We start from the raw sequence: 27305 nt of genomic DNA on the forward strand, positions 1-27305 counted from the left end.
GAAAAACATGAGCGAGGTGCCGAGGAGGACGTATATAACGGCAGAGGAGAAGAGCATGCCAGGCCACAACTTGTTCAGAGTGCCGGCGATAGCTCGCCTTCTCTTTGTGGAAAACACGGTACTGAGAAGAAGAAGAGGATGATGTGCTTGGATGAAAAACATGAGCGAGGTGTCGAGGAGGACGTATATAACGGCAGAGGAGAAGAGCATGCCAGGCCACAACTTGTTCAGAGTGCCGGCGATAGCTCGCCTTCTCTTTGTGGAAAACACGGTGAGATCCTTAACATCCAACAACTAATGGGACGCAAACGGGGCGCCCAGTTTAGCGGTACACACATTGATGAATCACCCTGCCTGTGATTCACCCATGACAGGTTATAGCTGGGTCGGGATTCAAACCCAGGCTGGACAGTTTAGACTTTAGAGTCAAGTGTGCGTACCTCCAGTCCAGGCCATCCTGCCAACTTGTATGCTGCATACAGGTGAAATATAAAGCGCGAGATATTTTTATATATACTGTATATTTAAAAAAAAATTGGTGTGGTTTTCGGCGGGCTGGAACGGATTAATAGCATTTCAATGCATTTCAATGGGGAAATTTGATTTGAGATACGAGCAATTTGAGTTACGAGCTCGGTCACAGAACGAATTAAACTCGTAAGTCAAGGTTCCACTGTATATATATAGATCGATATATATATATATATATATATAGATATATATATATATAGATATATATATATATATAGATATAGATATATATATATATATATATATATATATATATATATATATATATATATATATATATATATATCTACCTATCTATATATATATATATATATATATATATATATATATATATCTACCTATCTATATATATATATATATATATATATATATATATATATCTATATATATATATATATATATATATATATATATATATATATATATATATATATATATATATATATATATATATATATATATATATATATATATATATATATATATATATATATATATATATATATATATATTTATATATATATATATATATATATATATATATCTATACAGTATATATATATATATCTATACAGTATATATATATATATATCTATACAGTATATATATACAGTATATATCTATACAGTATATATATATATATCTATACATATATATATCTATATATCTATACAGTATATATATATATATATATATATATATATATATATATATATATATATATATATATATACAGTATATATGTGAAGAATCAGCTCTTCGTTTGCAAAAGAAGTCCACAATAGCCTGGAATGGCGCAGCTTTATTAAAGAACCAACTTATACGGATCCGGAGGAGGCCAAGACATCTATAGCAAGAGCCAGTCTCATGCCACGTCAAGCCTTCCTGAAAACACATCGATTCCCAGTCCATTTATATAGGGACACGTTTTATCAGGAAATCTCAGAGGGAACAAACAAAACTGGGAGAGGTTCCTCCCCGGTGTGCCAAGCCCCCACCGTCATCCCTGTCATTCGGGGGAGTCAGCCCGTCCTTATCATTTGGACCAAATGTTTTTCTGGGCTCCGAGAAAACAGAACTGTAACTCACAAAGAGAAGAGTGTATGCTTAGCCAAACAAACCCATATATTTTATGGGTTTGTGTACATGAGTAATCCAAAGCATGTTTATACAGAGCCATGCGTTGCTGAGATTAAAACAAAATATATATAGTTAACGATAGGTTCATGTCATTCTACTTGCATTACGCAAAAACAAGCGCATGTGGGCGTGGTTTTATGACCAGCCTTGAAAAAAGCACACGTATACAACCCGTTCAGCATGACCTCATTTTAAGCCCTTCCTCATCCAAAACTAAAACGAAGCAAAAACCCTTTATTTACTTTATGAAATAGCATTTTTAGACATCATATAAATCATAACACATTAGCACCCAACGTCTATAACTGAACTTTAGGCAATAACAAATCTACTACTTGACATTCCTTCCTCTTGTCTCGTCGAGACAAAGTATCTTAAGAGACAACGTGCCACATCGGGCTTTATTGAAAAATAATTGTGTAATGCGGGTATTGAAAAAATAATTGTGTAATGCGGGTATCTCCCAAGGGCATATCGTGCGCCCAAAGCGCCTCGCCCGTGCATTTGGCGAACGTGTCGTGTGGTGCGTGCTCGGAGCCTGAGGGCTCAAAACATGAAAGTTCATTAACGTTTCGGATCCACAACGAAGACGTCTGGTCCAGATGAGGTTCTGCTCCGCCAGAGGGTGCATCACTTCCCCTGCGGAACTGGCTCCCCCCACCCTTTGCAGACGCAGTCCTTGCAGATCTTCGAAGTTAATCAACGGTCATGCCCATGAGGTCCCTCACGTGTTGCTGTTCTGGGGAATACAAAATGTCGTCAGTATCTTGTGTCTCAATTTCCTGGTCAGGGTACAGAGCGTAAAAATCCGAATCCGAATCACTTGAAGCAAAGAGATCCGCAACATGTGGATCAAAGAGATCCGAAACATTTGGATCAAAGAGATCCGAAACATTTGAAGAAAAGAGAGGGACTTCCTTTATGTCAAAGTCTCCCATGGGCGCCTGGTCGGCTTGCGGGTCTAGGACATCCGCGTCGGGTCCCTCAACCGCCAGACCCAGTGTCGCAATCAGATCCATAGTTGGGTCGGAAGGGGGCGTGCAGCTGTCCGCTTGTAATACATAAGCAGCGTTAGCCAGTACACGCAAGGGGTTTATAGCACAAGTATCACAGTCATCACATACACCGTTACAGGCAGCAGCCAGTTCCCACATGGGATCCACACAAGTATCACAGTCGTCACAAAATTCAATGCAATTTTCTGGAGCGCCGGTCACGTCTGCCTTGTTGAAGGACCCGTTCAGGTCGACGGCCTCTGTGGTCAGAACCATAGTCGTTGTCGGCGGCTTTTTCACTTTCCATCCTGTAAAATACTTTCTCATACAGAGGAGGACTAGAGATTTCATTAGTGCCCCCCAAATTACTACCCCGATTATCACAGCCAGTGCGGTCAATAACCACTTCACTATGGTGCCCGTCCATCCCTGGAACCAGTCAGTGAGCCAGCTAAATGTATAAGAATTTTCGCGCGCGATCCGATCGATCCAATAGTATGTCATGAGCCGTAGCGGTGTCGTTTGCCACCTTTTCTAGGGCCAAAGCCAATTTATCTATCCGGAAACTATCCATGACTGTGCCCGCTCCTGGGAAGAAGAAACCAAACACCTTTTCCCATAGACTCCCGTGTAGTTTAGTGGTTCCATCTTCGTTCATGACTGACCTCTTATAACGCCTGTCCAAGGACTTTGGGTCTAGCTCATCCAGTATCTCAACGTCAGGAAGGACTGAACCCAGATAACATGTGCCCCCCCAATTATTTGGTAAATAGGGGTAAGCCTTGTCGCCGCATATAAACATTGTCCCATGGGGTGGGACCAGGTGGGTGGATAAGCACTGGAGTCCCTTTACCACCCCATTAATCCTACTAACCCCCCTAGAGAATGTTATAGCCGTTATGTTGTGGTTGTGTTTATCTTGCAGTACTATTCGTAATGTAATCCCCGAGCTCCCTTGTCCCAGCTTCCCGGGGAGAGTGTAGGCGCATTCTGATTCTCCCATACGCAAGTGGCCGGAACCCTGGAGGCAGACCCTCCCTTTCTGTGGTTTGACCCAGACGGGGGCAGGCCTCTCGGCCACATGGGCAATCATTGACGGGCGATAATTAAATTGTCGATTGCAACTCTTGCCGTTGTCAACCCCTTCTCTTTCCAGCGTGGTGACTAAACATGGGGAATCGATAGGTTGTGAGCAGAGGTCATTGAGGGACGAGGGTAGCACTATCATGTGTATTCCTGTGGTGCCTGCTTGGGGAAAGTGCATGCACGACCAGCAGTGTGTCCTATTTTGAATTGTTGCCACCTCCCTGGCCACTTTCCAATATGTGTTTTCCCCCCTCTTTGGGGCCTTATCCTGGGGTTGTGGCGTGAGTATGTATTCGATGCATGGTATGTAGTTCCTTTCGCCACCGGCCGCGCCAGGGGTCCAGACGCTGCACCGGACCTGCATGGTCATGTCTTTCCCTAGGCGTGTGCGTGTTTGTAGCTTAAAATCAGGGGTTCCCCATTGGTATCCTGGTTGGGCCAAGGTCTTAATGCTAGCTTGCCCGTCTTCCCGGAACTCTCGTTGCTTTTGTAGTATCATGCCAACGCGTCCAGGCCCTGCCGACAGTGCTAGCCATTTTATGTTCACCCAATTTGTGTGCAGGGCTTTCTGTTCGAAACATGGTAGTGATACTCTTTGTCCCCATGTTACGGTGAGGTGTCGGGTTTCGTTTTCGCATCTATTGGAATCGGAGTTTCCCCTAGCTGCTGTCGCTATCAATAGTATTGTACCTATGATTAGGCCCATCCTTACTGTGTTCTGGGGGTGTGGTGTCTGGTGCTTGTATGGCCAACTTACAGTGCGTGGCGTGGATCCACGAAGTCTTGCCCTCGCAAAAGACTGCCGTTGGTGTAGTCAGCAACACCTGGACTGGTCCCTTCCACCTTGGTTCCAAGGCGTTCTTGCAGGTGAAGTGCTCCACGAACACCTGGTCTTTTTCCTCTGGTGGAACACCTGATCCACAAGTCTCCTGGGAGCGCCTGGTCTACAGGTCTCCAATTTCCTAATCCACTTTTTTCCAAGTGGATCCAATTTTATTCAATATTCAATTTTTAAATTCAATCCCATTTAATCCAGTCCAATTCAAATTAAATTCCATCCTTCTCTCAGCATCCCATTACCTGTTTCCAACATCAATAAAAATAAAATTATAAAATTAATAAAAAATCAATCATCTCAACTCTCAAATCGAATCAAAAAATAAAAATAAACGAAAATTACTTCAGTGAGAGTTTCAACTAGAATTAACACAAACAAACCACCATTAACCTCCATTAACACAAACAAACCACCATTAACCTCCATTAACACAAACAAACCACCATTAACCTCCATTAACCTCCCCCTATTATTTATTTATTTTCACGAATAAACAAATAATAGAAATAACCTGGTCTACTTCCAATTTCAATTCTGGTCAGTTCTGGTGTCTGGTCACACACAATGTTTTCCTCACCCACTGTGATTCGCTCAAAATAGATTCTCACTGTTATGTCTGAAATTAAGCTACCCTACTGGGTATTCGTGAAGGGGGTCCATCTTTCCCAACCCCTTCCTTCACACCAGCCACTTCACGTTGTCCACCATACTCACTGAATTGTCATCAATTCTGAAATTCGTCTCATGAAAACACATCCCAGAGTCTAGTGTAACAGCCAGACAAACACATAGACACGCTGAAGACCCCAGGGTACCCATCAAACTAGCTTGTCCCCAGATCAACAACACAGCGAAACATGTAATTTTACTAAAATAATCACTTACTCATAACTAGCTGGATAACTAGCATAACTAGCTCAACACCTGGAACTCATAACTAATACTCATACCACTAATTACTCATAATAACTCATAATTACTTCTGTAATTACTCATACCAATACTTACTTAAAATAATGTAATATCCCAATCTTCACCCCCTATGCAAATCGAAGCACCCCGGACGATCCACAACCAATATCAACCACTGTAGCCGCCTTCCCCTCCAGGCAGCCACACACAGCCACATACATCTCCACCCACGTCACACAAGACAACAGCCAACGAGTGTGTCCACCACACAGAAACCTTTGGCAATGCAACAACCGAACTCCCAGACAACCAACAACAAAACCCAATCCATCTCCATGGCTCATCAAGCAGTTCCAACTTAATCCAGCTTCACATACCGATTTCCCCAAAAACTCGTGAAACTTCACCCCCATTTTGGAAAAACCCTGGACTAAACCCTGACACCCTAAATAACTTCAGACCCATCTCCAATCTACCCTTTCTGTCAAAAGTTTTGGAACGTGCTGTGGCCACTCAACTCAAACATCACCACTCTGCCAATAACCTGTATGAAACATCCCAATCCGGATTCTGCTCCAGCCACAGTACTGAAACTGCTCTCCTCAAAATCACCAGCGACCTTTTCTCTCCTCTGATGCCGGCAACCTCAACATTTTCATCCTCCTCACCTCAACGCCTCCTTTGACATCATCAATCACACCATCCTCCTCACCCTGTTTAGACCAGCTTGTGCCTATTAAACCCAAATTAGTTCACCCCCAAGCCTACAAGGACCACCTACAGCACTGCAAAGATGTCCTCTACTCCACCTACTACCCTCAAATTATCCACTCTGGCTCCGGAATCCCAAAAGCACTCTTCTCTACAATAAACAAACTAAATAAACAAACTTTACAACGTGAACAAACTCCTCAGCGCCCTGGATACCGCCACCTGTCATTCAGAGTAGACAACAGCATCTCCTTTCTGGCTTTCAGCATCTCCTTTCTCCTTTCTGGCATCCAAATGAAATTCTGGCTTCAAATCAACTTCCTCGAACTTAACTATGATAAATCTAAATTAATCTTCGTTTGCCCACAACCACTCATAACTTTGCCCCCCAAAAAACAAGTCACATTCTTTGTATATTGCCAACATTGTTCATCGTTTAAGTATCATCCAGAACTAAATTTTTTTATAAACCATCAACTTGTAGATGCATTTATTTATATCCCATTAACCCAAGAACTCTCAATTGCTTGGTTATATTTTAGTAATGTCATATATCCATATTTCTTTTCCAAATTGTTCCTGATATACACATTAATCCCATCTGTCTTCGTTTCCAGATGAACTCAAATCAGGAAATCAACACAAATCCTTATTACCTCCAATCAATTCAAAATTAAATCAAACAATTCAAAACCAGATCGGATCAGCGATCAGAAATCACTTTTCCAATCAACACATTCCAAGCAACAATTCATTCAAAGACCAAGCTTAAAAACACAACTCTCATCTTACTGTGACAAATAAGCAACCAACCTACTTCACACTAAAACAAATAACTTTTCATCACCCCTTTCTTCTCCACCGCCTCTTACACTTAAACAGATCATAATTACTCACTCATACACTGTTGCCCATCACCCAGTTGCCCCAGACCCAAACACAGGTTTGAAATCCCAGTAGGTTGTTCTTCAATCCCAACCATCATGTGATCCCAACATCTCTCCATTTATTTCGTTCCTCATGGGGTTGGTGTTTTATGGCCTTTACCTCTTACCCAATCACACTGCACATTATTCCCCGTCCTTGATGGATAATTTTACATCCAGATGGGCACAGCATCCCATTTTTGGCGACCCAGCCCTAAAACAAGCCCCTGGACTCCTTGCAGGCTGGACCAAAACCCCTGGACCTGCCTCCATGGAACAATGACGCCTAAGCACTCAATTAGCCCTCCCAGTACCAAAGACTTACAATCAGACCGACAGACAGACAAATAACAGAGGCATGTCGCCAGCCCCAGCACAGGACATCCCCTTTCCGGGCAGGTACAATATAATCCACAGCATCGAAATGCCAATTTCTATCCGGGGCCTCGCAAAGCCAAAATCCATGCCTGCGTGCTCCATCATGCAACCCGATCTGTACTCGGTGCGCCCGGCGCCCCCTATAATCAGTGAGTTATAATAACCACAATATCTCTGGCACCCAACTCGTGATACCACAATTTAATCCACGTTACTTGCATCTCTTCATCCTCACAAATGTCCTCCATTTAACGTGACTCAAATCCATCTCAAATCCCCACCGCTCGGCCCGGTTAAATTAAATTCCAAGCGTACTGTATTCTCTGTCCACTAATTATGTACATGATTTTGGTTTTACCCACAATATAATGTCCCGATATTCTCCAGATTTAAGTCCTATATATCCTGTCGTTAAAGCAACACCCTGTAGACTGACTCCGCCTGTCGTTCTTCCAAGGTTAGTGAATTACCTCTGACCTTTCCCTTGCATATCTCGAACAAAGGTCAACTAAACTTTAAAAGGTCAAACTTCGAATTGGGGTAACCAGCGCTTTATTTTTCCGCAAATAATGCAAGTCCGGCGACAATGGACAAATGACCATTAATGTGGCTCTACATAGCATAATGCTAACTTCTACGAATCCAACAACCGTCACAATCCGTCCAGGGACTTCCGTACGTGCTCTACAATGCAGCACCTCTCTACCTGGTGCACACCTTTCGCACATCCTTCCTCGTTCGCACAACGCTTCATCAACGCACCTCCTCGCGTCCACACCTTGGCACAAGCCACACCACATACCGACAGTTGAAACCTCGACCGTCCTCCTTCCTCGGATCAGCGTTCTGTTGAAAACGTGACATTTCTGCTCAAATTATTGAATTTCCAAATACTCTCCCTGCAGCGCCCGTGAGGCAGCTTGTCCCACATTATCTGCCCTCAGACCCATATGCGTTTTAATAACTTAACCTTATCAGCATCGTTCGCCAGCATACCCTTTGTCCGGCGCATCGATCATCCCAAATGCTTCGATGCATCTTCCAGCCGCCACTCCGCACTGTACCTTACTGTATGAACAAGACTTCCTGTTGGAACTTGACTCCGGAAATTAATTACTCTGTCTTGAAATCGTTTATTTTAGCCATCTTAAATAAATCCATCCATCTATCCATCTTATAAATCCATCTTAAATAAAAATCCATCTTATAAGTAACGTATTCGTCCTGTGACATTGCCTGGCATATATGTCGCAGCCGGCCACTATTCCGACATGGCTCATGACTCATGTCTAATTCTGACAAGAAGATGAAGGATGAAGGACATGACATGAAGAAGAAGATTCTGACAAGATACTGACATGTGAACGTCCGACATCCAGCAAAGTCGAAATGACCCACAATGCATTTGGGCACACACTTCCTCTGAGAGTGGGCGAGTTATCGCCGGCACTCTGAGCAACCTCATACAGCACACCCGTGACTCGCGGCTCGCTTGGCTCCTGTCTGAACACCCAATATCCCTCTACCCAAACTTCCACGGAGCCGCACGGCGGAAACACAGGTTTGTCAGAACTCATCCCTAGCTAACAGGATCTCCGACGCTTGACCTCTCTGACCCAAAATGCACTATATGACACCAATTCCAAAGGTGAGCTGCCTCAGCGATACATCCCACACATACAATACACAATATCTGCCATTGAATGAACTCTTCAATTCAAGTAAAACACACATATTGATTCGAATTCTGCAACCATCTCCAAGAAACCGCTTCATATCAACAGTAGATCGACAAGGGCACTCCGGGTGCTTTCCTGGCCCGATTTATATCAATTCGCTTCCCAAACAACTCCCAAACAGATGAAAATCCGGACTCAGTTCAGGACCTCGCCTGTTCTCTCGGATAGACGTTAAAATGGACATTCCCGGCCTGAATTTCCCCCAAGTCGAGCAGATCGCTTACAAAGTTTCACACCGAAACCCTCTGCTTTGCACATGACACACAGACAAACACATTGGGCAGACACACACGTCAATTAACATCCCAATATACATTCATTCCTCATTCATGTTACGTCTCTCATTCAAGGAAAAGGATTTTTTTGGGACGGGTTTGGACGGGGGGTGGGTTGAGGTGAAAAGGGGAGGCAGGGCGGGGGGTGTTGGGGTGTTGCCTAGAGCCCCGGGGCTGAGCTCAGGTCTTGGGGGGGGGGGGTTGGGGGCATGGTGGCTACCTCCCCTTTCGCGGGGTCTTGGTCCGGATTATGGACGAGCGGCATTAGCCGCTGATTTGCTTGCTTAACTACCTCCTTAATTGTTTCACCTGGCCCATTTCCTGTGAGCTTATTTATTTTCTCTTGTCCACCAGATCCTGGCCTGCTTTATCTGGACCTCTTGTCTAGAACTTAGTCTAGAGCTTCCTGGCTTGACCTCGTAGTTGTCACTACCTTCTTGTCAAACCTACCTGGTACCTACGCATTTCACCCTTCCTGGCCATGTCCCTTTGGCCTTCTAAGTTAACCTATGGCCTTTTATCTAAGTTTAGCCACAGCCCTTCGTTCCCTGGCATGCAATGGCATACCCCATCTTGTCTCTGGGCTGTTCCTTCCTGGAAAAATCTTGGCCACCTGGTTTCAACCTATATGGCTGTCCGACCTCATTTTCCCCTCCTGGTGCTAACTGTAACTTTAAGCTTACTGTTAAGTCCTTACTGGTTTATCCTTACTTGTTTATCCTGGCTTTAACAAAGCTACGCCATTCTGAGGCCTAAATGAGCCTCTACTTACAATTTCTGTTCGAGTGCAGACAGCGGGGAAGACAAGGAGACTGAACCCGCTCGAAGGAGGAAGGTACGAATTTGGAATAATAGCCCTCTAATATAAAACAACTCCCACCTTTAATCAAATCAGCGTGCCGGCGCCGGCCTCAGGTCAGCCTTCCTCCTGTCCATCGGGCTCCGTTTCCCGTCCTCCGCGTCTGTTGACACCCCACTCCTGGTACCATCTGTGAAGAATCAGCTCTTCGTTTGCAAAAGAAGTCCACAATAGCCTGGAATGGCGCAGCTTTATTAAAGAACCAACTTATACGGATCCGGAGGAGGCCAAGACATCTATAGCAAGAGCCAGTCTCATGCCACGTCAAGCCTTCCTGAAAACACATCGATTCCCAGTCCATTTATATAGGGACACGTTTTATCAGGAAATCTCCGAGGGAACAAACAAAACTGGGAGAGGTTCCTCCCCGGTGTGCCAAGCCCCCACCGTCATCCCTGTCATTCGGGGGAGTCAGCCCGTCCTTATCATTTGGACCAAATGTTTTTCTGGGCTCCGAGAAAACAGAACTGTAACTCACAAAGAGAAGAGTGTATGCTTAGCCAAACAAACCCATATATTTTATGGGTTTGTGTACATGAGTAATCCAAAGCATGTTTATACAGAGCCATGCGTTGCTGAGATTAAAACAAAATATATATAGTTAACGATAGGTTCATGTCATTCTACTTGCATTACGCAAAAACAAGCGCATGTGGGCGTGGTTTTATGACCAGCCTTGAAAAAAGCACACGTATACAACCCGTTCAGCATGACCTCATTTTAAGCCCTTCCTCATCCAAAACTAAAACGAAGCAAAAACCCTTTATTTACTTTATGAAATAGCATTTTTAGACATCATATAAATCATAACACATTAGCACCCAACGTCTATAACTGAACTTTAGGCAATAACAAATCTACTACTTGACATTTATATATATATATACTGTATATATATATACTGTATATATATATATATGTATATATATATATATATATATATATATATATATATATATATATATACATATATATATATATAAACGTGAGTTGTCTGTGTGTGTCCGCGTTTTATTCAGAGATGGCTGAACAGATTTTCATCAAACTTTCAGAGGTTCATCAGTGAGTGCCTGGGAGTGTTTTAGGCAAAAAAATAATAATTTGAAAAATATATGTGCGTTTTTTTGGAGTTAAAAAAACAAAAACGCTCGGCCGTGCCGAAGCCTTTTTAAATTAACTAGGGCATGCCCGTACTATATCTATATCTAAAATTATATCCCCCCCCTCTATTTACATGAAATGGTTTGGTCCAAAGCGAACGGCTTGCGAGTGGTGACAATCCCCCCCCTCTATTTACATGCAATGGTTTGGTCCAAAGCGAACGGCTTCCGGAGTTTGGTAAAGAAATCGCCATCGCGTGCACAAACGCGCAGGAAAGCGAATGAATCGCAAATTCGTTTTTATTAGTTGTAAAACATAGTTTAACGCCAACATAGTTTGCAAACGTGAAATAAATGAATACGCTCTCAAATGTGCCATCCGAGGCAGAGTGTGCCCGCCACGTTCGGCACACGCGATCGTTCGCTGCTCTCTGATTGGTTGAATCGTTTTTTGGACATAGCTCGGTAAGTAATTGTCCGATTAATATGAAACCTTGAAAAGGCACATCCTCGGGTCCCCAGCAATATACCTGGCAAGTTAAAAGTATATCGGACCCGTGGTTGTCGAGAAACAGCGGTCACAGACAAACGTACAGACAGAGATTACTGGAATTATAGATAGATGACAGTTATACACAAGTACACATTCGCATAAATAAATACAAAACAATTACCAGACATTTGAATACAAACAATTCCGGAAGTGTACGAATTTCGGTTTACGGCTTCTTCTTCTTCCTGATCCGCACTTAACCCAGAAATGTGAGCCACTCCCCTTCCCCTCCTGCCTCCCCCTCCCCTCCCCTTCCCCCCTCATTCCCCCCTCACGTTCCTCCTCTTCCCCCCTTCCTCCTCCCCTTCCCCTCCTCCCCCCATTCCCCCGCTCCTCTTCCCCCCCTCCCCTCTCCAAAAAGATTGCACCTCGATCTCTCCAAAAGTGCTGCATAGAAAAAAATTCAGACATGGCTCATTTTAAAGAACTCCACGGGGAATAACATATGTTGATGATGATGTCATAGGTGCCTCCATTATGACGTCGTAATTAGACAAGTACAAAACTTGATCCGATCAAGATGCAATTTCTTGTCATCTAGGGATAAATTTGTGGAGAACAAAAAAAAAAAGAAAAGATGACGTCAAAGGTCACGTGGTTGGGCCGCCATATTTGTTTTAATACAAAAGCCATAAAAACCACTAAAAACACGTCCTTGCGAGGGTCGGCAATCTTTCCACAACTTTTTGAGAAATCGTGCTATATATCGTTTTTGGCCCTTTCTCTCAACGATGAAGAAATTCTCGGATCCAAATCCGGATCTTCACCAAAATCGAACCATTTAGTCCTTGCCACATACCCAACCTCTCCACCAAATTTCGTCCGAATCTGTCGACAACCTTTTGAGATATCCATTCACAGACATACAAACAGATAGGGGTGAAAACAACTTCCGTCCGCCTTCGGTTGTGAAAGTAATGAGTAAATGTTGATATAAAGTGACATCATTACTTGCTTATTCATGTACTCGTGTTAAATGGTTATTCATAAGACTTGTGTCTTTTGGATAACCTTGATGATGTCCTTGTCTGCAAGTTATAATTGCCATCTGGCCCAATCCAAGCAGATTTGTAGTCTATTAATATATATGAATATATTATATTTATAGTCTACTAGCAGAAGTACCCGGCATTGCCGGGCGGGGGAGGGGAGGGGAGGGGAACGGGGGGGAGGGGAGAAGAGGGGGGGGAGGGGAGGGGGAGAGGTGGAGAAGAGGAGGGAGGGTGAGGGATGGGAGGGGGGAGGGAGGGAGAGGGGGGGAGTGAGGGATGGGAGGGTGAGAGGAGGAGGGGGGGAGGGGCAAGGGGAAGGGGGAGGGGGAGGGAGGGGGGCGGGAGAGATGGGAGGGGGGAGGGTGAGGGAGGGGGGAGGGGCCGTGTTTAATAGGAATACATGGCCGTGTAGATGGGAAATACAGTTTGTTTGAAATAAATCACAAATATCAGATGAAAGTTTTTAAAATTTAGAACTATTCTCACTCAGAGTTAAACAGCACCGCAACATTACGCGGTTGCTTCAGCGTTTTCTGTGCCGTTTGAGTCGTTTTTGGCGCTGTTCTTCTGTCTCCTGCTGTCTGGCCCTCGCTACACTTTGTTGATTGGCGTTTAGACGTGCCTCTGTCTCATCTTCTGTCTCCTCCTGTCTGGCCCTCGCTACACTTTGTTGATTGGCGTTCAGACGTGCCTCTGTCTCATCTTCTGTCTCTCGCTGTCTGGCCCTCGCCACACGTTGATTAGCGTTCAGACGTGCCTCTGTCTCATCTTCTGTCTCTCGCTGTCTGGCCCTCGCCACACGTTGTTGATTAGCGTTCAGACGTGCCTCTGTCTCATCTTCTGTCTCTCGCTGTCTGGCCCTCGCCACACGTTGTTGATTAGCGTTCAGACGTGCCTCTGTCTCATCTTCTGTCTCTCGCTGTCTGGCCCTCGCCACACGTTGATTAGCGTTCAGACGTGCCTCTGTCTCATCTTCTGTCTCTCGCTGTCTGGCCCTCGCCACACGTTGTTGATTAGCGTTCAGACGTGCCTCTGTCTCATCTTCTGTCTCTCGCTGTCTGGCCCTCGCCACACGTTGTTGATTAGCGTTCAGACGTGCCTCTGTCTCATCTTCTGTCTCTCGCTGTCTGGCCCTCGCCACACGTTGTTGATTAGCGTTCAGACGTGCCTCTGTCTCATCTTCTGTCTCTCGCTGTCTGGCCCTCGCCACACGTTGTTGATTAGCGTTCAGACGTGCCTCTGTCTCATCTTCTGTCTCTCGCTGTCTGGCCCTCGCCATACGTTGTTGATTAGCGTTCAGACGTGCCTCTGTCTCATCTTCTGTCTCTCGCTGTCTGGCCGACATTGTTGATTGGCGTTTAGACGTGCTTCTGTCTCATCTTCTGTCTCTCGCTGTCTGAATCTAGAGACACATTCTTGATTGGCTTGTCGATGGTGAAAAGTACCTTCATCGGCTTCATGGAGTCTCCGATCAGTGATTTTCCTTGCTCGGGAGGTTGAACGTGACAAATTTCTTTTCTTCAGTGCCATTGCCTTTATCACAGTCAGTCTTCCAGTCACTCACTCGTAGACAAATTCAAAATACCAAATTCAAAATACTCGTAGACAAAATACCACGTTGACACGTGGTAAGAAACGACGCAAACGCACGATTGCAACTCTGCGTCGTGTTGTGGGCGTGGCCAACGTGGCTTCATGCTCCCAGGTGAGTGGCTAACTCGAGCTCGAGAGAGCCATAATGCGCTACGTTATGGCAAAAAATATGGATCTAAAGATGAAAGGGAAAAAAACCTATGTGGTGTGAATGGCAATGTTCGTCGCTGAAATGTGAAAAAAGGCAATCGCTTTTCGCTCTGAAATACGTGCGAACGCGTAACTGAGTTAATGGCGGCAATGAACATCACGTGATCGCTCTGAGCGAATCAGCGCGCTGCTCTGCGACAGGTCAGATCCCGTGCATAATATTCCTCGCTGAATTGCGCTGAGGTAAAAATATGGTTTAAAAATATTATGAAATAAATTTTTAGGTCGGCCATGTTCTTACCAGGCTCAATGGCCATGTCTGTGCCAAATATCAAATACGTGAGCCTCTCCGTTTAGGAGTCTATCGGTAACATTACACACACATTTCGCTCTTTTTCGCTTCGCAATAGCAGTTTGCAATTTCGCAATTTTCACAACTTTGCAATTTTCGCTTCGCAATTTCGCTTCGCTCTTTTCGCTTCGCAATATTTCGCTCTTTCACGAGCCTCGATCTTGTATACAAAAAAAAACAAAAAAAAACACACACACACACACAAACTGTGTTTTATATATATAGATTATAATACATTATAATTATTAATAATTATATATTATAATATATATGTATATAATAATATATTAGTATTATATAAATAATATATAATAATATTATATAATATTATAATATTAATTATAATTAATATTTATTATTAATTATAATATAATATAATAATATAAATATATATATTGATATATTATAATATATTTATAGAATTAATATATTATATATTATTATTAATATATTATATACCAGCTGAATGCACCCGGCGTTGCCCGGGTTCTTTTTGAATGAATTTAATCTCCTGTACATAGGTCTGACGCGAACCCAGTATCAGTTCGTGCTCAACGATTCCTTGTTTTCTTTCTTCTGTCGGGCCCCGCGAGAGAGAATTTTGAAAGCATGTGTTGCAATCAATCAGATATTCCTATTAAGTGCATAAGTTGTACTTCAAGATAATTTTTAAAGAAGAAGAAGATTTATTGCGAAATGGGCCCATCCCGGCCGAGGTGGGCCTCGACCGGCCTCCCCACCGAGCCTATAACCTTCCCAGGGCCCGTGCCGACATTTTTAGCCGCGTCGCAGACGCTGCTCATAGAGTGCCCTCTGCTGTTGTTGTTGTTCTTCTTCTTGTTCTTCTTCTTCTTGTTCTTGCAGAGAAGACAAAACCTCAAAGCTCCACCCATTCTGGGAACCATAGCTCCACCCATTTTGGGAGAGGCTTCATATAAACAAATATCCACCATTTTATTAACTCGCATAGCTTTGAGGCCTGTTTTGTAGGCCCGTGGTGTCTTCCTCTCTCACACAGTTTTATTTCAAATCAAATTCGATATATCATTTCATTTTTCACAGTCGCTAATATAGTTTTAGACTCGGTTGAAAAAAAACGGGAAGAAAATCCGATGAAAGTTGCCCTTTATAGAACGAAATGAATTCTCAAAGGCCTGTAACTTCAAGTCCATTGAGATATATATTTTTTAAATCGCGGCATGGTCAGTCATACACCGCCCGAAATAACAGACGGGAAAATGCCGAGATATATTAAAAATTCGTCCATTTGATGACAATCGTCACGATGAAATATTTAATTTATACGTCGTCACAATAATGTGGAGAGAGGAGCATAGCTTCGTTCACGTGTCGCCACACACTGGAAATTGCCGAGATATATTTTTTTTTAATCGCGGCATGGTCAGTCATACACCGCCTGAAATAACAGACGGGAAAATGCCGAGATATATTAAAAATTCGTCGCCACACACGGGAAATTGCCGAGATATATTTTCACTTTGCACAAAAATAACATCAAGTAATCGAATCAATAGGAATGTCCTGTGCCTATAACATCAACGTTATAGGCACAGCTGCATCTAGGTATTGTGTAACATCGACGTGGCTTTTGTTTTAATTAAAACTTTTTGTACTTGTTTGTTTGAGGTTTCCTCCTATCTTTCACCGTTCAGGAGATTAGCACGTGCAGACAAACAAACAAACAAACAAACAAAAAGTTTATTTTATAGATATAGATAGAAGAATTATAATATTATAATAATACTGTATATATTATTATAGTCTATTATATTAATATAGATAAAAAGTCTATTAATGGGTTTAATCAAGACCTCGCATTAACAATAAAAATAATCTGTATCAAAAACTTTCATCAGTTTGCTTTTTGCAGTTGAACACATACCTTTGGCAGTTACCTGGGGCTCTTGCTGGAGCTTGTGCATAAATTGCATGAAGGAGAGAGACGTCAGAAGATGCAACTGCACGTTTACATGAATGCTAAAGACATTCGCAAATAATGGGCAAATCCATATGGATCGATTATATGGGATTTGAACCGAACATCCCAGCTCCATGAAGTGAGGCTAAAAATCCGGATTTGCATTCTGATGGCAGGAATTTGTAATTTGTTGAGGATGCTGGCGATAGTTTGCCCCCTTTTCATGAAGAACATGATCGGATCTTTAACATCGACCAACATATGCTGGCAGATAGGACATCCAATTTAACGTCCATCCCAAGGACGGCACACACATTGATGACTATGAAACACCAGGATAACAGTTTATAGCTGGGCCAGGATACCAGTATCCATACCTCTAGGCCATCTCGTCAGCCCCAGGCTAAAAATACATTTTATTTATCTATTTTTGCAATATTTGTGCCTCAAACATGGTGTTGTAGACCTTGCTGATCGACGATGAGGCGTGAATATTAAGTAAACTTGGGAATATGTGAGTTAAGCTTGAGCAGTCTTTAGGTTGGTGTCCTGGACAAGTCGATTTTCAATTTTCCAATGTGGGTTCGGTAGGGTAGACTGTCTAACCTCGTAAGGAACCTTCCTGGTTGGTCACATCGTTCTGTAATGCTGTGAATAACGAGTCTCCATTGAAATTTGAAATCGGAGGATCACGTTATCATTCTTTACGCCACAGGTTATGTTTTCTATTCTGAATGCGGTCTGCCGGTTAAATCCTCTGCACACTGGGGAAGGATTTCGAAATTTGCACCAGGGTGCCAGTGGTGACTCCCCCCCCCCCCCCCCCCGCCTCATCGTGAAATACAGTGGAATCTTTAATGCCCACTAATGCCCCCATGCTGGCAGATGGGTCCTCCTCTGTCCTCTGTATGATGGAAGGCGCACACATTGATTCCTCGCACTGCATGCGTAAACACCAGTCTGGTAGTTTATAGCTCGGTCAGGATTTGAATCCAGGCTCGACAGCTTAAAGGCAAAGTTCCAATCCTGCCAGCCCAATGTTGCATGTGGTGATGGAACCGAATAGCAAGGGGTCACGACCATACCCTCCTTGCCTTGTTTATGTTTTTGTTTTTTTACAATGTCACAGAAATTTATTCTTTGTTACTTTTGCGAGCATTCACATGCAGTGAGCAACAAATTCCCTAACTTGATGCACTTCGCATCCTCTGTTTGCCTATACATAGCCCACATGATAAATCAATGTGAGGCATAGGCTGTGACCTTGTGAGATAAAGAGAAGAGAAATGATGAAATTTTCTGATAGAAAATGCCTTGAGCATAGCTGTGCGGGCGGAGGGTTGTGGGAAGGGTTTTGATTGCTTTGACTTGCACACACATTATGGATGTCATTTGCTGAGAGGGTGCCGTGGAATGGTTATGCAAGCCCTCAGCCGCATTGCCTGCCTGTACAACTCGTCCTCTCATTCCGAGTTGTAATGCTGCACTTGCGGAATGGCTTGTGAATTGACGCCCTTGTGTAGCTTGACTCGTGCTTTCATGTCCTTGCACAAGAACCGCCAAAGACAAATCGTTTGATGTCATAAAACGTACTATTAAGCTGAGCTATCTTTTTGAAATGTTAAGCAGGGATTTGATGGATTTTAAAATTTCAACATCAAGAGACTCATGTTACAAGAATGCCAAAAATGTTATATATATTTAAAAAGTATCTGCAAGCAAAGAACTGGATATATGCTGTCGTCCAAAATGCAACAAAAAGTACGATGAGCCTTGTACATAAATAAAATAATATTTATGAATGTAATTATTAATTATGGATACTTGTATATTTAAAAATAAGAAAAACCTTGGCATGTCTTGGATTTATTGGTGTGTGTGTGCGTGTATATTTATATATTTTTATTTTTATTTATTTTGGTGGAAAATCATCGTGCTGGAAGGATGGCCCAGACATAGAGGTATGCACACTCGCCTCTAAGCTGTCCAGCCTGGGTTTGACCCCAACGCATCTATAAACTAGAAAGAGCAATCGGTGTTTTCAGTGGTTTTTAAGGATTTTGTGTTAAAAGAAATATGGTGGCCGAACCACGTGACCGATGACTCCATCATTATTTTTTTTCTCCACCAATTTATCCCTAACTAGGGCATGCCCGTACTATATATATATCTAAAATTATATCCCCCCCCCCCTCTATTTACATGAAATGGTTTGGTCCAAAGCGAACGGCTTGCGAGTACGGTGACAATCCCCCCCCTCTATTTACATGAAATGGTTTGGTCCAAAGCGAACGGCTTGCGAGTACGGTGACAATCCCCCCCCTCTATTTACATGAAATGGTTTGGTCCAAAGCGAACGGCTTGCGGAGTTTGGTAAAGAAATCGCCATAGCGTGCACAAATGCGCAGGAAAGCGAAAGAATCGCAAATTAGTTTTAATTAGTTTTAAAACATAGTTTAACGCCAACATAGTTTGCCAACGTGAAATAAATGAATACGCTCTCAAATGTGCCGTCCGAGGCAGAGTCTGTTCGGCACGTTCGGCACACGTGATAGCTCGCTGCTCTCTGATTGGTTGAATCGTTTTTTGGACATAGCTCGGTAACTACTTGTCCGATTAATATGAAACCTTGAAAAGGCACATCCTCGGGTCCCCAGCAATATACCTGGCAAGTTTAAAGTATATCGGACCCGTGGTTGTCGAGAAACAGCGGTCACAGACATACAGAGATTACTGGAATTATAGATAGACTAGGGCATGCCCGTACTATATATATATGTAAAATTATATCCCCCCCCCCCCCCTCTATTTACATGAAATGGTTTGGTCCATTCGCAAAGGCAAAGCGAACGGCTTGCGAGTACGGTGACAATCCCCCCCCCTCTATTTACATGAAATGGTTTGGTTCAAAGCGAACGGCTTGCGAGTACGGTGACAATCCCCCCCCTCTATTTACATGAAATGGTTTGGTCCAAAGCGAACGGCTTGCGAGTACGGTGACAATCCCCCCCCTCTATTTACATGAAATGGTTTGGTCCAAAGCGAACGGCTTGCGGAGTTTGGTAAAGAAATCGCCATCGCGTGCACAAACGCGCAGGAAAGCGAATGAATCGCAAATTAGTTTTAATTAGTTTTAAAACATAGTTTAACGGCAACATAGTTTGCCAACGTGAAATAAATGAATACGCTCTCAAATGTGCCGTCCGAGGCAGAGTCTGTTCGCCACGTTCGGCACACGTGATAGCTCGCTGCTCTCTGATTGGTTGAATCGTTTTTTGGACATAGCTCGGTAACTACTTCTCCGATTAATATGAAACCTTGAAAAGGCACATCCTCGGGTCCCCAGCAATATACCTGGCAAGTTTAAAGTATATCGGACCCGTGGTTGTCGAGAAACAGCGGTCACAGACATACATACATACATACATACATACATACACACAGAGATTACTGGAATTATAGATAGATGACACTCAAGAAATTTCATCCTGATCGGATGAAGTTAGGTACTTGTCGAATTATGACGTCATTATGGAGGCACCTATGACATCATCATCAACATATTTTATTCCCCATTGAGAGTTCTTTACAATGAGCCATGTCTCAATTTTTTCTATGCAACACTTTCGGAGTTATACAGGTGCAAAGTTTTTCGTTTTTTCCCAAGATGGTGCCCATAGCACGTGACCTATGACGTCATAATTATCATGAAAAAATTATACAGGTGGAGTTGCACCTATGGTGAAAATTTCCTGTCAATCGGACCAACGGTTGCAGAGAAAATCATATTTATTCTGTGCGGACAAAACAGACAGACAGACAGACAGATGAAAAATCACCCATAGAGCGACACTTGGCAAAAGAGAACAAAGCAGAATGGCACTCGGTAGAGCATCCTTTTGACTTCACAAGTAATTAGTGGTTGAATGCAGTGACCTGATATGCAAATCGCCTTCAAATTTTAAGTTAATCAGATGAAAATTGACAATTTTAGAAATTTGGCCTATGTTGACGTTTTAGCCAATGTTATATAAAATATGAATGATCGTTTTAAGGCCATTTTCCCCGCTAGAGCAGGGGTTAGTCTTGCGGGCCCCATGACAATCATGGTTCCCTGTTTGAGGCAATGTTTTTATGGCCTGATGCCCTTCCTGACGCCAACCCTTGGTCGCCTCTTACGATGCGCAGGGATACGGTGTACCTATTCTAAACCGGGGTACACACCGGGATCATTCATCCCAGCAAGCTGGTACTCAATTTGCCGACCTCGGAAGGATGACAGGCTGAGTCAACCCCCCTGGCGTTAATTCAGCGATCGACCGGGATTCGATCCTAGGATCCTAGGATCCCAAGCCGGCACCCTAACCGATAAGCCAACACCAGGCTTTTTGGCCAATGTTGATCTCCAAAATAGTTGGTGGTTGAATTCAGTTAGCTGGTATGAAAATCCTATTCAAATTTCAAGTCAGTCGGATGAAAATTGAGGATTTTATAAATATGGCCTATGTTGACCTTTTGGCCTATGTTGAGCTCCAAAATAGTTGGTGGTTGAATTCATTTTGCTGATATGCAAATCCAATTCAGATTTCAAGTCAATCGGATGAAAATTGAGGATTTTAGATTTCAAAAAAAAGTTGTTGATCTTTGGCCTATTGTTATAGAGAAGCATTGCATCAGCAGCAGCCTTGCCCTCAGAAAAGAATGAAACCAGCATCCATGGGCTGCACCCGAACCACCACCATTTCTTCTTTGGCATGTTTTATCTATTTTATTATCACCACGCTTTTTGAAAAAAAAAAACGGGGGTGGGGTGGGGGACATTGTAATCAGCTCCGTCTGTCATGCTATCTCCTCCTAAATTGTTGGGCCAACATTCCCCTGGTAGTTATGATCACCACATGGCAAGAAGGTGCACGAGCAGTGTCAATTTTGGCTCCGCTCCCAGGGTATGGTCAGAAGGTCAAATACGCTACTGCAAAAATGCAATTACAGCAATTTTTTATATATACAAAGTCTAGGCTCGTGGAGGAGATGGGACACAAAGCACATCAGGATACAGTTCATAGCAAAATGAACAGTGGGAGAAAGAAGCTTTGCTTTATTTGAAAGAAGCTTTTTGCTTTTTGAAGCTTTCAAAGCTTTCAGAATTATTGGAATCTCCTGCGATGAAGCTATCTCTGAGGGCCTTTCACTCACTCACCGCAGGCAGGTTGGTGGTCTTTCTGTCTTCTTCCGACTCCTCTCCGGGCTTGCACCCCCAGCTCTCTCTGTGCTCTGTCCCCCAAATATTCCTACAGGTCGCACAAGATCTGCCAGCAACCCTCTGATGGTTAAACTGCCGAAATCTCGGCTGTCTGCTCACCTTCACTCTTTCATTCCCCTTTTCTCCCGCCTCTGGAACAAACTCCCTCACTCTCTTCAATCCCACTCCTCCCTCCAGGTCTTTAAAACAGCTGTTCACCACCATCTCTTATCTTCCCCCATCCAAAACCTTGATCTTTTCTACCCCCACTAATTCACCCCAGATCCACCTTCTTTGAAATTCCAACTTCTTTCCTGGAAGTCCTGGCAGTGTCCATATGTTTTATACCTCTCCCACCCCCCCCCCCCCCTTCCCATGCCCGCCCCCAAAGCCCTCTCCCTCTCACAGATCTCTCGATGTCTCCATGTCTCTCGGTCCCTGCTCTCAAATGTTGTGTTTGTGTCCTACCCCCTCTCTCCCCATCTTGTCTACCGCTCCCGATGTTATATGTTTTATGTGTCGGTTTGTCTTTCTGTGTGATTAATGTTCGCTCTTTCACGAGCCTCGATCTTGTATACAAAAAAAACAAAAAAAAACAACAACAGTGGGAGAAAGGGGAAACGGCAACAGCGGGAGAAAGGGGACAATAAACTAGACGGATTTATGGAAAAAGGCCAAGTATAAGCTTCTAGGTGCATTTTGGGTAAAAGTTGGGAACCTCACTTTTTAACATAATTAGGGTATGCTGAATTAGATTAACCCGGTTCCCAAGCCGAATTTTGAGGGGTTTTTTTGAGTTTTGAATAAACTGCTGAAAAACGTGTGCATTGGTGAACTCACAGAGGAGACAATAAAATCTGCAGAAGCGTTCGTCTGCAGAATATATAATGTGCACAGAACAACCTCTGTTGATTCAGCACGACATATGTTCTTTTAGCTCTTTCACGAGCCTCGATTCAGTATACAAAAAAAAAAAAAAAAAAAAGACTGGTAAACCAGAAGCAATGTCACCGACAAGTGATGCTCTTCATTTCCATTTGATGCGAGTACACTATCAAGCCATGGTATGGAGAAATGCTCATTGTGCCATACCTGACCCTCCTGCACCTGTGTAAATGGGAGGGAAACGTGGTGATTCAGGACTAGAGCCTATTCTGATGTCACCGAGTCCAATCCCAGAAAGTTGCCTCGAGATGATTTGTTGTGCATACCAGAAGCAATGCAAGACTCGACACTTCAAATGTCGCTATTCAGAGTTGAGGTGCACATCAATGTGTGCCTGTCAGCAACAGAGTGATGATCAGACCCCTTGTATGAATTTGATGTAGTTTGGCAAAACAACATGTGTGACATTGCCGAATGTTTGTGCTTCATGGCCATGTATACTTAATTTTAGAATAAATAGTTGTATGAAACATTGTCTTATTAAAACCATTTCCCATTTTATAATATCAGTTTGAATGTCTCTTTCAATATGTCGCCAACCATAATATAGACCAAACGGATTTATGAAAAAGGTCATGTATAAGCTTCTAGGTGCACTTTGGGGTAAAAGTTGTAAAGTTAAAGTAAAAGAGCTGCATGTATATACACGATATATAAATGCTCGTTCAAATAAATTGTCCAAAAATGGCAATTTGGCGGCCATTTGTTTATGCTAATTAGAAGGTCAAAAACTCAAAATTCGGCTTGGGAACCGGGTTAATCGAATTCAGCATACCCTAATTATGTTAAAAAGTGAGGTTCCCAACTTTTACCCTAAAATACACCTAACATTCACATTTCTCAGATATCTGTCTCGTCTACAATCAAGAGATGCAGGTAGCGATGAGTGGTAGGGGAGAATGCAAGGGATGAACAAGATGGATACATAAGCAAATTTTGGGAGAGGGTGGGTGTGGTTTAACAGGTGTAGAAAAGACCATGGTTTTGGTTGGGGGATTGGGGTATAACTTGAGATGGTGGTGATCTAGCTGTCCTGAAGACCTGGAGGGAAGAATGAGATTGAAGAGAGTGTGGAAGGTGGTTCCACAGGTGGGGGAAAAAAAAGAGGAATAAATGAGTGGAGGTGAGCAGTGGTTCTGTATTCAGGCAGTTTCATCAGGAGGGGGTTGTTGGTGGACCGCATGCATCCTGCAGATACATGGAAGGGGACAGATCACAGAGAGGGCAGAGGCGGAAGAAGACAAAGACCATAATGAGGCAGAAGAAGACAAAGAGATCACCGACCTGTCAGCGATGATGAAGTGATAGGCCCATAGACTCGGCTTCATCACGAGAGATTCCAATGATCTTGGAAGCCTTGGTTTCCATGGCGTGAAGCTGAGAAAGATTTGAGGCAGGGGATCCAGCCCTGAGGGGAGAACAGTACTGCATGAAAAAAACTTTTGAAACTTTTGAAACTTTTATGTAATAAGCATTGGTAGATGCATAAAATATGTAACGATTCTTTGGTGTTGACTCCCGGTTCATGCTCCAAGGCTGTTAGGGACTTAGGGGACCTGGGGTCATTGGGGTCAAAACGTGAAAAAAGTTTTAACTCAATATTTGATATTGCGTCAATCCTGGTGGAACTTTTTGCCATTTTCCAACTTTGTTTTTTGTGGGAAGCGTGGGAATTTGCCATCACCTTCACTCAAGTTCTTTGTTTGCACCTGAAACCGGCGCGGGACTTTGTTTTTACACCTAAACAGTAAGCCGTTAATAGATGTTCAACCGCAAGAGGTTAGTCATGATTCTTCCAAATTCCTGCCCAACATCGGTTAGTCATAGTTAGCTTTAAAGCTAACCCTTTTATGAGATGTAAATGTCATAAAAGACGAGTATTTTTGGCAGGAGGAATTTATACATGGCTTATTTAAAAGGCTGCAATGTGAGGTTTGGGCAGGAGTCCATTACACAAGCAAGGAGTGCGGCAAATGCAGGTGAGTGATAAAAACGATGTGGAAGGTAATTTTTGGATTGTTGGGACACAAAAGTGATATTTTACAATTCATGCATGTTATGTACTATTAGAGGACATTATACGTTTTTGCAATACAGTATTTTGTCTGTCGAGAGTCTAATAAGGATGGTGCAAAAGTAGTGTGCACTTGCATTTTTCAGTTGTCTATCCCGTATTTGATTCCTGACCCAACTATAAACTGTTGAATTAGTGTTCCGCAGGCAGGGCTTTGCATCAAAAGATGTGCTGTTCCTCAGGTGGACGTTAAGCTGGTCACCGTTTTAGTGGATGGTAATTGGTGATGAATCCTATTTTGGGGGTCAACCCACACAACACGTATACCTCCTCAGACCCCGATTTTTCTCATGCCTTGAACAAACATTGGTGCATCACAGGTGATGAAAGTTGTGATCAAGTTTTATCAAAATTGTGTTTGTAGATTCAGAGGAAAAAACAAATTTCTATATTGAGGGAGTCCCACAGTGTCTCTTGCGAACAAGAGGCCAGTTATTGCAAGGACCCCAAAGAAGTTACAGATCCCTGCCCTGATTACTGCGGCAAACTAATTGCAATCCTTGCTGTGCGGCCCTGTTTGGCAGTACCGAACCTACTTGCTGACAGAACACTGGATCAGAAAGATCTGGATGAGGGCTCTCATATCTAAGATACCACAGGTCACTAGACAAAAGTGTTCTAATTTGAATTACAAGTTTATTTTATTTACCTTTAATTACTAGTTCTTGCCAATTCAAACTACTTCTTCCAGTGAGTTTGGAAAAATAAATTGTGATAGGAGCCTGAAGGTTGCTTTATTTTTTAACTCAACTGGACTATGTCCAGCTGAGTTTTTGGCGACACCCAGTGTCCGTCATCCATCGTCTGTCTGTCTGTCTGTCTGTCATCTGTAAACAATTCGACGTCTACGCTCTAAAAGTCACAAATTTTGATGAAACTTGTTATGCAGCGTCTTTAAGACATAAACTAGTTTGGGATTGCATTTGGGCGTTGCACGCCAAAAAATGGGCACGGCAGGGCGGCCATATTGAAAAATCAATTTTGGTCATATATTTTTAGCACGTATAAACTATATAGTTTGTGGTTCTATTGTGCATATTCTAACCATATTGATATAGACCAGTTGAGTTCAGGTTCCTTGGAACCTCTAGTTTTTTTTTATGCCTTATTGAGTCATATCTCCTTTTTGCCTCCTCCACCAAAGGTGGATGGAGGTTATGTTTTCACCCCTGTCTATCTGTTTGTCCGTTCGTCTGTCCGTTTGTGAACAAAATATCTCAAAAAGTTGTGGACGGATTCGGACGAAATTTGGCAGAGATGTAGTGTATGTGACAAGGACGAAATGATCAGATTTTGGTGAAGATCCAGATTCGGTTCCGGCTACTAGAATTTTAAAGTGATTCTTCACCATTGAGTGATATGGCCAACCAGGCGGAGGTATGTTCTCCACTGAGTGCCGTTCTAGTTCTTATTATTTTTGTATACAAAATATAGGATGGTGTAAGAAAGAGGAGACAGAGTAAAAAGGCACTATATTGACAGTGTGGCCATAGATGGACATAGCAAGCAAGGGAATGAACAAACAGGAAAAGAGAAGAGCGTGTGATGAGGGGAAAAAACAGTAACCTGCAGGTTATACGGTTCGGGAGGGTATGGTTAGGTAAAAGATCATAGGTAGGGAGGGATATGGGACCATGCGAGATGGTGATGCACCACTTGCTTGAAGCCTCGGAGGAATGCGTGCGATCGAACAGTATCCCTGGAAGGAAATTCCACAGACGGGAGAAAGGATGGGCAGAAAGCGTGCATTTTGTGAGTTTAACCATGAGGGAGTTACTGGAAGAAAGCTTATTTCCTGCTGCGGAGGGCTGAGAGAGCAGAGGGAGCTAAACCGGAGGGGAGGCACTAAAAATAAGAGGCTACAAAAAACATGTTTTCAACATCATCCAGGAACAATTGAGCATGACCATGGTCTCGGCAAGATGGCTCATCTGAATTCTCAGCATTCGCAAGGGACAACAATTTTATCTGCCAT

The 27305-nt window shown here is 43.1% G+C and overlaps 1 protein-coding gene across 6 annotated transcripts in view; it reads left to right on the plus strand.

The window, feature by feature from the left end:
* Positions 1-27305, plus strand: part of LOC137438180 (putative adenosylhomocysteinase 3) — an 83968-nt gene that overhangs the window by 21034 nt on the left and 35629 nt on the right. Inside the window, exon 1 of one of the 6 annotated variants that reach the window (XM_068133203.2) lies at positions 25117-25235. The exons of 4 other annotated variants lie outside the window; for them this stretch is intronic. In XM_068133203.2, coding sequence (XP_067989304.2) covers positions 25230-25235 — 6 coding nt within the window. In that variant the 5' untranslated portion in view covers positions 25117-25229. Of the gene's footprint in view, positions 1-25116; positions 25236-27305 lie in introns of those variants that run through there. One more of the 6 variants, XM_068133201.2, reaches the window with a different exon arrangement.

Source organism: Myxine glutinosa, chromosome 12 (assembly GCF_964187855.1).
Source record: "Myxine glutinosa chromosome 12, kmMyxGlut1.1, whole genome shotgun sequence".
Lineage (NCBI taxonomy): Eukaryota > Metazoa > Chordata > Myxini > Myxiniformes > Myxinidae > Myxine > Myxine glutinosa.